This window comes from Hoplias malabaricus, chromosome 16 (genome assembly GCF_029633855.1).
Source record: "Hoplias malabaricus isolate fHopMal1 chromosome 16, fHopMal1.hap1, whole genome shotgun sequence".
Taxonomy (NCBI): Eukaryota; Metazoa; Chordata; class Actinopteri; order Characiformes; family Erythrinidae; genus Hoplias; species Hoplias malabaricus.
This window is the reverse complement of record NC_089815.1, coordinates 21,836,497-21,849,518: the sequence shown is the minus strand read 5'-3', so window position 1 is coordinate 21,849,518 and position 13,022 is coordinate 21,836,497. Positions and strand designations below refer to the sequence as shown.

The 13,022-nt window shown below is 39.1% G+C and overlaps 1 protein-coding gene across 2 annotated transcripts in view; it reads left to right on the top strand.

The window, feature by feature from the left end:
- The window catches only part of ccdc50a (coiled-coil domain containing 50a), a 26,372-nt gene extending 13,350 nt beyond the window's left edge, over positions 1-13,022 (top strand). The window contains exons 4-12 of one of the 2 annotated variants that reach the window (XM_066647258.1): positions 156-246; positions 2,383-2,485; positions 6,058-6,969; positions 7,877-8,001; positions 8,088-8,132; positions 8,412-8,528; positions 9,331-9,413; positions 9,491-9,597; positions 9,681-13,022. In XM_066647258.1, coding sequence (XP_066503355.1) covers positions 156-246; positions 2,383-2,485; positions 6,058-6,969; positions 7,877-8,001; positions 8,088-8,132; positions 8,412-8,528; positions 9,331-9,413; positions 9,491-9,597; positions 9,681-9,700 — 1,603 coding nt within the window. In that variant the 3' untranslated portion in view covers positions 9,701-13,022. The remainder of the gene's footprint in view (positions 1-155; positions 247-2,382; positions 2,486-6,057; positions 6,970-7,876; positions 8,002-8,087; positions 8,133-8,411; positions 8,529-9,330; positions 9,414-9,490; positions 9,598-9,680) is intronic. The other variant, XM_066647259.1, reaches the window with a different exon arrangement.

The following is a 13,022-nucleotide window of genomic DNA, read 5'->3' as shown; positions in this document are numbered from 1 at the left end:
CATGGATTACAGATTGTTGTAGCCTCTAGATCCAGACTCTTCGGTTTCTGGTACAGCCCCACGTCTTACAGCCTGAAGATGATACCTTTTTTTTTTTTTTTTTTTTTTTTTTTTTTTTTTTTTTTTTTTTTTTTTTTTCAATATTTTTGTCTTAGTGAACGCATCGACAATGAAATCGCTCAAGAGATTCAGGATCAACTGGTCCGACAGGCCGAGCAGCTGCGACAGCAGGAAGAGAATGATGAGGTTAGTGCAAATCACCTTTTTTTTCCCCTTCCTCATTTATCTCATTTTAAGACTGAGTGTCCACATTGCAAGTGGCAGGTGTCAGAATCTGATTCATGTGGTCAGACTAGACGAATTTGTTCATGTAAGCACACATGGCGTCATAATAACGACACCAGCGTGAGTCACTGGAGATGTGAAGGCTGGACGATACGGTCAACATTTATATCACAATATATTTCTTCATTTCGGTCAGTACGATATAATTCTGATATAGGGCTGTCCTCAATTCAGAATGTTGCCAGTCGAACCAGATTTTGATGGTTCAATACGAAGATTTTACTATTTGTTCAAATTTATATTTTTTCCCCAGACAGAGCAATCAGTAAACGCATTTGCATGAGCTTCAGTGGTGATTTCCACCTCGTTAAGAAAGTCAAATGCAACAGAGACTTTGGAATATATTTTTGAACATTTAATAATCAATAGAAGAGACACTGCCTGATGAAACATCTGAAATGCAGCCTGTTTTAATTACCAAACACCATATGGATCTGTGGAATAATGAGATGGAAAGCACACATGTATTTGTTTAAAATAAGCTCATGTAGTTTTTTTTTTTTTTTTTTTTTTTTTTTTTTTTTTTTTTTTTTTAATTTCACAACAGTAAAATCAATGTATAAATAAATAAACGACTGAGACACTTGAAGAAAACACACTTTACAGATATCTTCACAAGGATTCGCCTACTTTTTTCCTTTAAACAAAAAAATTCTTCATTTAAAAAAAAGAAAAATGTACTTTTATTTATTTTTCAACTTTTTAAATATTTTTTTGATAAAACAAAAAATGGTAAACCAGAATTCGCAGGATAGTGCTGAAATCTCTCTCTTCTGCAGCCTTGTTAGGTGTCCGTATTTAAATATAAACAAATCTTAGATGTAAATGAATAAAAAAAAAAATTAAAAAAAACACTTGTGATTTGTGTTCTGAAATGTTTAAGTTGAACAAGCAAACGTTTGTGTTCTCTTCAGTCATTTGAAGACCTAAAACAAAATGTGGACAGCTTTGGACAGTAACCCGCATTTCTTCTCCACCAGTTCATGTTTATTGCTAGCCTATAGCTCATTACGTCCAAATAAAGAAAGGTTCTACTTCGAACCTACTGTAGACAATGTGTCGACACGAACCCGCCGTAGGACACCTTACCACTCCTCGACTCAGCTTCTCGGCTTCAGCTTCCCATAAGTGAATCAGAGCATGTTTTCACAAGGATTTTTTTATTTAGCAAGCCGTTGCTCCGCTAGAAAAATTTACTTCACATTTAATTATAATTCTTCATTAAAATGTGACCCTTGAGTATGTTTAAGTTTTTTTCTGTTTAAAGAAAAATAAATAAATAAATAAATCATTTCGACTCATCGGCTTTGTCATTATTAATATTTTTAAACTAACTTTTTAAAACTGAGTGCAATGAACTGATGGCAGCGCCCTCTAATGACCGTCAGTGACATGATATAAATAATATACAGGAGGTCCTTGGGTTACGTCAGTCCTGAGTTACGATGTTTCGTGGTTACGACACATCTCCCATTTACTGTATATGGCCTTGTTTCGACTTAAGTGGTTTTGCGTCGTAAACGTCGTAACGCGAACTTCGTGTTTGGTGTGCGTGGCGGAAGAATACACGGTTACGAGGCTCAGGATAATTAGGGAGGGGGTTACTGTGCTGAACAAGTGTTCAACGTGGATGAGACACGCTTGTATGTACGTATGTTCCGACTTACACCGAAAATCGGTTTACGACGCGACGTAGGAACGGATCAACGTTGTAAGTCGAGGACCCCCTGTATATTGGAACATTGAAAATGTGAATAAAAATCAAATTGTTATTGAAACATTTTATATTGTGCTACATATTGCTATTGTATTATTGTCCCCTTAACTGCACAAAATCTCACCTGTGCAAAAACAGATTTGACAGATTGGTATTATGCACAAGGCCTTATTTCACACCTGCGTCATTCTCTCAGCATTGATTTTTATCATTTATTTCCTGTCTGTTTATATTACCAGAAATATACTTTACTAAGGCCTTCTGTGGATCTTTTGTGACTCATTACACAAACAACATTCTCTCTGTGTGTGTGATATTAGGTCATTGCTCGTAAGCTGCAGGAGAGAGAGATGAAAGAGGAGCGGAAGAGACAGAAGCAGCTGGAGGCGAACTTTGAGGAGCAGTACTATGAAGACAGAGGAGGTGTGTAAAGCGCTCTCTAGTTCGGGACTGAGTGAATGACAGAGATGTAGCACGTTCTCCAGGCCGGGGTTTTAAAATGGCAGATTGATATGACTCTATACCTGGCCAGTCAGGTGCTTGAGCTGTTACGGCTATAGTGTCCGAGTGTCCAGCCATTGTAAAATCTCAGCCTGGAGCCTGGATCAGAGGTCTACTGTTTGCTGGAGATTGTATGCATTTATGTTGGAGTTTTTTCACGCAAAGTTTTAAATGAATTGTGTATCTCTGGATTACAAAATGCGACGGGAGCGTTGGTTTAGGCATCGGCACAATTTTTTGACATGTCTTTTCCACTTACCCCACATACAGTTTATAAGCTAATAGATGTGTTCAGTTTACCTCCGTGTCTGAGATGATTGAGATAAAGAAGAACAACAGCAACAGCGTTTTGTGGCGAGTACTGATTTTAAAGAGATAAAAACTCTGACCTCTGATATTTCAGTTCACATAACACTTCCTTTACTGGCCGATATGTCTAAAGGTTATTAGTTTTCTCAACCCTTTAACTCAAATACGCAGCAGAAACTCAAAAACATTGCATATTTATGTTTTCTAAATATTGTGTCACTAGGGGTGAACCTAACCAGGGCATTTACTCTTTATTTTGTGTTAACTACCTCTACTTTTTTCTCAGTTTTCTTTATACATGACTTATTGTCCTACAATCTTATCGTGTTAATGCTTAAGGTTGGGTACATTTTACATTTCACAGTTAAAGGACCAGTTGGTAAGGTTTGGTATTTTTGCTTCTGGGCTCCCCCTACAGTTGCGGAGTGTAATTACCTTTTAGAGGAAAGGGTGGTGGTTTTCTACCTTCCTTCAAAAGTTTATAGTGCAGTTTCTGCAGTGCTGAGCCTGAAGTAGCAATGACGGATGCTCTGTTCTCCCCGTTACAGGTCAGCGTAGCATCAGAACGATTTTGGTGCTGTAATTTTAAGGAGAAAATACTACCTAGAGTCGCTTTACCGGATGGTGCCGCTACCAGACAAGGTGGTCATAACAGGGGCATGCAAAATAGATATCAACAGTTATTACTAGTCAATCAGAATACTGTTTATTGCTGGGTTTTGATAACAGCTGATTACTCTCAGGTAAATGTGTGATGATTTAGGGATGTGTGAAGGGTGCTACACTTTTTTGCTTTAAGTTCTCATTATTTTAGCAACAATAACCTTAAAGCTCCATTACAAACCTAATGAAACTAATCAAGAGGACGTCAGACTGATTGATATATTTCAGTAAAAGGGAAAACGGAATCTAAACCATTGCTGTGCACTTCTGAGCCTGTAGAAATATTAAATCAAAACAAGAAAAAAGCAAAGATCTTCCAGAAAGGCTTCTTCTAAAAGACAACAGTAGTCAGTTATGGAACACATCTGCAGTCCACACTCCTCTGTTTCTATAAAGCGCCTACGGCACTGCAGAGAATGATGGGTGTTTGTTATGGAAGTGCAGGGAATGCCTGCCGAGGTGACCACATGTTAGTTTGAGAGTCTGTGTGTTTACCAAACATCTCCACAAGGGCTCTTAGACTGACTAGCCTCTCTAACCACTGCTGTTAGCCTGTGTCCAGTAGACCGAATGCCTAAACGCCTCTGCGACTCAGAACTGGAAAAGCGAGACTCGGGTTGACCCCACCCTCTCTTCTACACTGGCCTTGTGTGTTTGGTTTCGTGTGTTTACTTTTGAATGTTATGCAATGACTGGCCCATGGAAGTGAGACTCTGATTGGCTGAATGCTGGTTTTCCACCCATGTGAACCATAGCCTCAGTACACAAGCACCTTACATTATCTGCCTCTTAAGCTCTGTTCTGAAAGCAGGATGCAACAACATGCTATATATATATATATATATATATATATATATATATATATATATTAGTGCCTTTCGAAAGAATACGGCTCCCTTGAACTTTTCAACCTGTTATATTAAAGATAATTTCATTTTTCTCAGTATTCTGTTCTTAAAATAATACTGAAAACCACCAGACAATCTCAGCAGGAAATATTTACCACCTCAGCCTTATTTAGGGTTGAGGTATTTCATTTCACTTTGCTGCAGCACAGTTAAGCCCCATTTACTCAGCAGTGTGAACATGTTTATCTCATCAGCAGTGCTTCTGTTATGCTCTGTAGTCCCCTCCCTGCCTTGGTGAGCAGAGGAATCCAGCGTTGGAGCTTTCAATGGCCAGATTTGAAGCTATTCAAAATTGTGCATTCTATGTTTCTAATGCATCATTTATATTTATTAATGTGTGGGGATCTGAAATCCAGTGCTATCTGCGTGTGAATATTGTAGTTTTATGAATTGGAGAGCATTTTTGGAAAAAACTAAGTTGTGAGTGACCTTAAACACAGTTTTCATGTGGACGGGAGGCCAAAACACAGACACAACCTTGATTTCTAAAAATATTTTGATCCATGTGAACGGTGCCTGAGATTATCCCCAGAGGTTTGAATAAAAAAGAATGAAACATTCACTAACCGCGACCCTGAAATGGACAAACGGAAAAGGTGAAGACAAAACATTAGCACTATTTCACAATCATACTTTCATAGAACATAAAACATTTAATTTACCCTTGAATGGTCTTTTAAGGATTCTGATACTGATTAACCCAATGAAACATTTGGATATTAACACTTTTTTTCATGGCTGTTCTTCACTGTGTTCCATCACTTTGGGTATGTAAAAAATATGGTAATTAATTACAACATTGAGTGTCCCCCAACCTGATACAGGCTTCACATTATAGAAACACTAGGTGAGATTTGGTATTTTTGTCCCTGGGCTCCAGCTACAGTTGCAAAAGAGTGTAATTCACATTTACAGCACTGTTCTGATATCAAGGACTGGGTTCCCTGCCCTCCTCCAAATGTTACATAGTGCTGAGCCCAAAGCAGCAAAGACAAAGGCGCTATTCTCCCTATTACAGGTCAGTGGAAAGTCCCAATGATTTTGAAGCTGTAATTTTAAGATCAAAACACTACCTAATGTAGCTTTAATCGTTTCACTAGTTGATAAATAAGTCTTAAAGAATGTTACATACATTCAGTTTTTATTGGTTTCCAAATTGTATTGATGTCTTTTTGTTAGTTTTCACATTGCTGTTCGAGACAATGTAATTAAAAAATGCAATACATTTGAGGAGTAACATTTATATGTAAAAGTATGCAAATGTTTTTAAATAATACATCTGTTATTTCAATTGCCGTATGACAGAGTTACTATGATAATCCTTATTTGCTTGAACGACGTTTTTTTCCTTAAAAAGGAAAAAGAAATGCTTGCCCCAAAATGCTTTCTGATGTTGTATAACAGCATTTGTATCACCATTTTCTCCCTCATTGCCTGTCAGTCACCTTAGTATTCAAAGTAATGGAGGGCCTACGAAAACTGTCTGTTTGACCTTATACTTTCTGCATTGTGCATTGAACTAACGTCTTGCCCACTAACCAAGCTTAGTATTTCTTTTACATTTTATTTCTCCCCTCCATGGATTTGATCTTCACTCCATCTACTCCTAATCAGCTGGCCGACCCCCTTCAGACCCCCGCCTGCAGTACCCAAGCTCCGGTTCGCCAGTGGGCAGCAGAGAAAGACGCAGAGACTTAAGTCAAGGTCGATCTCCAGATCACCGTTCTCCAAAACTGGAACAGAAAAGGCGAGCAGACAGAAATGCTGACTATTATCCTGTAGAAACTGGTCGGTCTAGAGCCCCAGAGCACTATAACCCTGAAGGCACCAGAGGTAGACCTAGAAGGCCTGAAAATTCCACCTCAGAAGTCAGGACTAAATATCCTGAGGACTTCTTGACTGAACGAAACAGGCCCACCGAAACCGAGAATGCTGACCGTCGAAGAGGCAGGAAAAATCAGACCTTGGATCTGTTTGATGAACCTCAGTACGATCAAGAACCCGTGGTGTCCACCAAGGAGAGATTTCATAAAGATGACCCCACTGACAGAGACAATGCCTGGGATAAAGAGAAGGACAGAGAAAGGAGAAGGGACCGAGATCGAGAGAGGGAAAGAGATGGAAGGAGAAACAGAGATAGGGTACAACATCGAGATCCAGAGAGAGGTCAGGAGAAGATGTTAAATACAGAAACAAGTAGAGACCAACACTGGCGCTTAGAACCAGAATTGGATACTGAGAAAAACAGCTACAGAGACAGAAATTTGGACAGGGATAAAGACAGACGTGGTGCCAAAGAAAGGGACAGGGAGAAACATCGGAGTAGGGACAGAAGCAGGGGGCGAGACCGGGACGATCCAAGCATGTCCTCGAGAAGTAGGGCCTGGTCGGAAGAGAGCCTGGAGGATGCGGATTACGGAAGCAGGCGGAGGGTCAACTCTGGCTCTAACGATGTGTTTGAGGAGCCCAGTTCCAGAGGTCACTCTGGTGATTCCAGATCCCCAGGGTATTCCTCAAAGGAGAGAGGTATGGAGAAGGGCCAATGAATCTGAGTGTGCTTTTACTTCTTTGCTGCGCCTTTGCTGTGAAAACTGGTGGTGGGTCTGCTGCCAGACTTGTTTCCAACCTCTTCTCAAATGGTCTTTTCTGATATTTGAATCTTCAGTGGGTGATTACTCTGTCCAGTGTTTATGGATCATGGTTTCTCTTCTGAATAAAAATCCAGGGTAAATCACATATATACATATCAAAGACAGTCTTGCCGTTGCTATTGTGGTTTGAATGATTTTAACAATATGACAGACAAAGGAAGAGGAAACCAAACTGCGAATTGACAGGTTTTGTCTCAGCCCAACAGGCCCTATCTCACCTTCCATGGAGCCGTTATAAACACAGCATGAGATTTTGGAAGCTGCCTTCTGATTCAGATCATTCTGGATCTCCATTAAATATCAGTATCATGGGAAGTCAACATCCTTATAAACTATTTAAGTTTAATTTTAGGCATTTGGTCATTTTTAAGTAAGATATATTCGCATGTGCCAACACATTTTGGAACATTAGCCACAGTTTGGGTTTGTTTTGGTTCCTGCCCTGATTTGAGACCCACCTGCCCTTGTGCATCATGACAAATCCATGCTTTTTTTGTACGTCATTTGTACATCATTCAAAAATAGTGTGCTAAGGCACAGAACATCTCCAAAATATTATGTTTTTTTCCACTCATTTGAATTATTGCTTTGATAAATGCATGCCCTGGCTTTATGGTTTCTCTTTTCTGGGAGGCTGTTTGGTTAAGAACTTCTCTCTTTTAAATCATGATAAAATTTTTGTGGCTGCCACTCTAGAGCCAGCGCTACAGCACGTGTCCAACTTTGCAAATGACCTTTTTAAACACTCCATGGTTTTCTCTGCTCTCTGATGCCTCCTGTAGGACGAATTGTGCGAGGGGAGTATGGCGTGAAAGAAGCAACGCAGGGTCTGGCACAGATGGACGTTCGTGATCAGGAGCTCAAAGACATGGAGGTGGCACGCAGACTACAGGAAGAGGAACTGAAAGTGAGCATAATCTGTTTTCCTAAAGGAATAAAATGTTACAGTGATTAGTGACCAATCATTCTCTTATGAATTTCTCTTCTATAAAGGCCACTAAGGTGGACAAACGAGCTGCCCAGGTCGCACAGGATGAGGTTAGTGCTTGCTCTAACTTTGTTCTAACTACATTTATTTAAAGGTAGTAACTCAGAAAGACAGTGTTAAAGCGGCTACAATGGAATGAATGAAGATAAATGGTTTTGGCAGCTTTTATTACATTATCAGTTATTGTGATTTTTAATTTTTGGCAAGTTTTCGTTCAGATTCATCCACAGAAGCTTTGTATAAGTGAACTAATGCTTTAACAATAACCCCATCTGTATTAGTTTATTTTAAGTCATGGGCAAAAATAAAGCAGATGTTGTTCATCACAGGAAATAGCCCGGCGGCTGATGGAAGAAGAGAAGAAGGAGTATAAGAGGGCTAGAGAGAAAGAGAAACTGGCCATGGAGAGACAGCAGAGGGATAGACGAGCAGAGGGAGACTTGAAGGTAAATCACATGGCACATGCTAATGTTAATGTAATTGCCGAACACTTTGACTCTGCTTTGAAAAATCAGAGACCACACCTTTATTTATTTCTTCATTCATTTGCAGTCAAGACTTAAGTCACTGATTCCTGTTTTTTTGACAGCACAAATATTTGAAGATGATTTTCCAGGAGGTTAAAAACATGATAATCCACTTGCATAAGGTTGCGAAATGAAAATTAGTGGAAATATAGCCGAAACACTCTGTGATAATGTGGAATAAGGACTCCTAATAACAAAGCTCGTAGACCAACAAAACCATCCGATTAATATCACATACAACCAACTTTTAAAACTGAGAAAGATGTGATCAAAATGTGGAACCATATTTAGTTACTGACCATTGTTGATACAGGAGGTCCTCGGGTTACGTCAGTCCCGAGTTACGATGTTTTGTAGTTACGACACATCTCCCATTTACTGTATAAAGCCTTGTTTCAACTTAAGTGGTTTTGCGTCATAAACGTCCTAACGCGAAGAATACACGGTTACGCGGCTCGGGACCGAGGAGGTGTTAGGATAGGATAAGTGCTTACAGTATGTTATTTACGTACAGTATGTATGTATGTTCCAACTTACACCGAAAAATTGGTTTACGACGCGACGTAGGAACGGATCAACGTCGTAAGTCGAGGACCCCCTGTACTTAATAACCACTTTGACTGGACTATGATGAAATAACCGAAGCATGGTATTGTGCAGTACGGCAGAAGGATGTATAACGCTCTTATACAGTTGTGTGTTGTGTTTTATTTTATTTTAGCCCATGCAGGAAGAAGTAGTGCGACCACGAACACGAGAAGAGTACGACTACCAAAGAGCTCGGAATAATCCCAAACCAGTCAGGTACCAGAGGCGTTCAACAACAGTTGTGTAAACTGCTAATGCTGAAAAGCCCATATTAATTGCCTCTCTTTCTGCAGACCTCCACCTCCACGCACCCCACACTATGAGAATGTGGACAGTAGTTACATGTATTCAGAGAATTACTCTCCTCGGCCACCTTCCCGACCTGATGCTGCATACAGAGGTTAGTAAATAAATTACTTTTTCAGTTTAAATATTTTGGACGAGAACACATTTTAACCCATGTTTACTGGCTTTGTTTGACAGGTGCCTACTACAGACAGTGACCCAGGCCTCAGTCGCTGTCCTTTTTAACGGTTTGTGCTGTTTTTCCCCTTCACTTTTTGAAGACAGCCATAAACCTTCTGACAAAGGGGTGGGTGACGTTCCGATCAAAATGGGGGGAGAAAAAAAAAAATAAAAAAGTTCTCAAAGACTGCCCTCGGAATGCGGCTCGTTGCTTGTACACTTTCACTTGGTTTGTTTTGGTTTTATCACCACTTGTTTTTTATTTTTTTTTTGTTTGCTTCTGTGTTTATTTCAAGCTCTGTCAAATGGAAAAAGTCTCTCCACACGGCGTATCGTGACTTATCACGTTGTGTGTCTTTGGTCATGGACTGAAGAACTGTTACTGTACTGTTGTGAAACCTGAAGTTTTTTTGTGCGTCGATCTGTTGGAGGGCTTTTCGAATCACTCCTCTCCTTTGTTATCACTTTTCCTCTTATCAATTGTTACCAAAATAATGTAGGTTTATTTATTTTATTTTTTTTTCCTTTGTGTCTTTTGACTGTTTTAAGTAACGTCCTGTTTATAGGGAACATTCCTGTAAGACTCAGAGAAAAGAAGTTGAATTGGATTTGACATGAAGTGGCACTTTCCCTCTATTGACTTCATCAGAGGTCTTTCTTCTTGTTGTTTTCCAAGAACCGTGAGTTTATCCCACAATACCCAGGTGAAGTAGACCGAGTGCACACAGATCAATGAAGGAAAAAAAAGGATCAAGAAGTCACATTTGACTCCGAATGTGTGGGTATTAAATGCCATTATTCCAACTCTAGCCTAAAGTCTTACCTGAGAGGTCTTGCTTGTGGTTGGAAGAAGAGCAATGCACTTACAGAGCTGCTCAGGAGTTTGGAGTCAGTGTTTTCAGCAACAAAATAAAGTTCAGTGCAGATACACTTGTATTAGATTTACAGATGAGTTGGAAAGCTTTTTTTGTGTGTAACCTATAACTGTAATTCAAACATTTCCCCACTCTTTTGTCATTTTATGGTAATTTGCATAGTATCAAAAACGACAATTGTCATTTTTATTCAGCAAAAATAACCGATAAATCTAGTTTGAAAATGGCAAGTGAGAAGAACGGCATTCGTAATGAGATCCATCGAGGAAAAAGCCCCGCAGAAGCACGTGCATCGCCCTGTTATGCTCTCGGGAGAACATTGTATCTAAAAGTACATGTGGATTTTGGTTTAGACGATTTAAACATTGTGGTTATGATGTTGGTTCATTTTAGGTCATTCTTTACTCGTCGTTTTAATACTATGAAATAATTACTATGAAATGATAGGGTGAGATTGTTGAAAATATTATTAATTACACAAAACCCTTCTGTTTTAAAACAGGGAAAAATGTGTACACCTAATAAAATGATTCTAGTGTTATACCAGTGGAATGCAGCTTCAGTGAGTTTCTACTGATGGAAGCTGCAAACTGAATTAGATTAAGGAAGAGCCATAGAGGAATCCAAAGATTAATTAATAAAAGTCATATCTACGGTTATTCATAAAAATGATCAAAAATATGGATGATTAAATCAGAATTTACTCAGAATTTGTGCCCTTTATGTACATTTAGCTTTGTGTTTGCATCTAAATTAATATCCAAGTGTGTCATTTCAGCATGGGCTCAGTTTAATCCCCATTGGTTGATTTTGAAAGTCATAAATACAGTCCATTCCAAATGTTTGTGCAGTAGAATATTTTATACGTTGGAGTGCGTTCTAAATGAAGTATACATTTGTTTTGTTTATTATTTTCCTGCATACGACCAATGATCACACATCACTTTATTGTCACTATTTATTTATTTTTTTTTAACTTATTTGTATTAAAATGTATAAAGGCAAAACGGAAGGAATGAGTGAATTATAAGATGCAAGATCACAGATTTAGGACGGGTTTTTATTTATTCTGCCATGCGAAATACTGCGGAAATGTCTCCCCGCTTGCTGTTCTGGATGCAACCTTGCCTTGAACTGGACACTTGAGATTTGCCTGTAAAGACCAATGCAACTAACGGACAGAAAAGGGGCGAGGGTTCCTCGCTCCTCAAGCCGTTTTATCAAGGCTGCTTCTTCTTCTTCACCATCATGTGGTTGATGTTCCAGAATCGTCTCGTCCGGATAAAGGGATTACGCTCTTCTGCATCTATAAATAGGGACCCACCCACACTCTGCTTTGGAGAAAAATGGGACACGACGGCGTGGACTATATGTAGCTTCCTGTTCTGAAAGATGAGCATCACTTATCTCTACTTTGGTATCATTAGTGCCTATACTAGACCAACGTTCAGTGGCCAGTACTGTATGCCTCCATTGTGTACATTCATGAAGAGGAAGGTACACTCGTCCGTCTCGTTCAGCTGACGTCGGAACGGCATGGTGTTTTTGTTTAAAAATAGAAGGAAAGTATTGTGGTAATCATTGCCAAGTTGCTGTGCTTAATCATTCTGGAGTATTATTCAGCAGGTTTCAATTTTTAATTAATTTTTTTTTTCTGTTTGAACCTGTATCAAATCAACAGTTCATGTAGATTTCAACGATGATTTACATATTAACACGTGGTGGTCCAGGGACTAGCTGAGAGAGCTGTGGTCTGCTCTTTTCTGTTTCTATCAGGAACAAATTTTCACATCCAACAAATACACCATGTATCTCCAAATTTCTTTAAAAGAGGGGTTGATACGTCATTCAGTAACTTTTAATGGACATTTACGGACAGTGGAATTTGGAGCTTTTCTATTGGTTCATTCAGAAATTGGTGATTGGTCTCGCACTGTAAATGGCAGCTGCTGTCTTCTAATTATACAGAAAAATAACATGGTGAAAAATGGACATGCTTATTTTTAATTATTTTTTTGGGGTGGGGAGGGATTTGTTTGTTTTTAATTTATGGATTGCACTTTGCATTTGAGTTCTTAAATTATGGACATCATTGGCTGTTTGGGTCCTGTGCCAAAATGTTTCTACATTCAGGGACATGGTGTTGCTGTAAAAGAAAATCCTTCATGTACCGTCAGCATCTCATCAGTAGACAAAGAGATCTGGTTTACAACTGTATTTTCTATGCAGCTACAATAAAAAAAGGTGTGTGTGTGTGTGTGTGTGTGTGTGTGTGTGTGTGTGTGTGTGTGTGTGTGTGTGTGTGTGTGTGTGTGTGTGTGTGTGTGTGTGTGTGTGTGATACTCCAAATTAACACCTTCCATACATTTTGTTCTACAATCAGCTGCTGTATGCGACTTGTGACCAACCATGAGTGTTTGTATCTTGCACATTGTTTCATAGCTTCCACTGGCCGATTGCGTATCATTTCTGTACATATCAAATA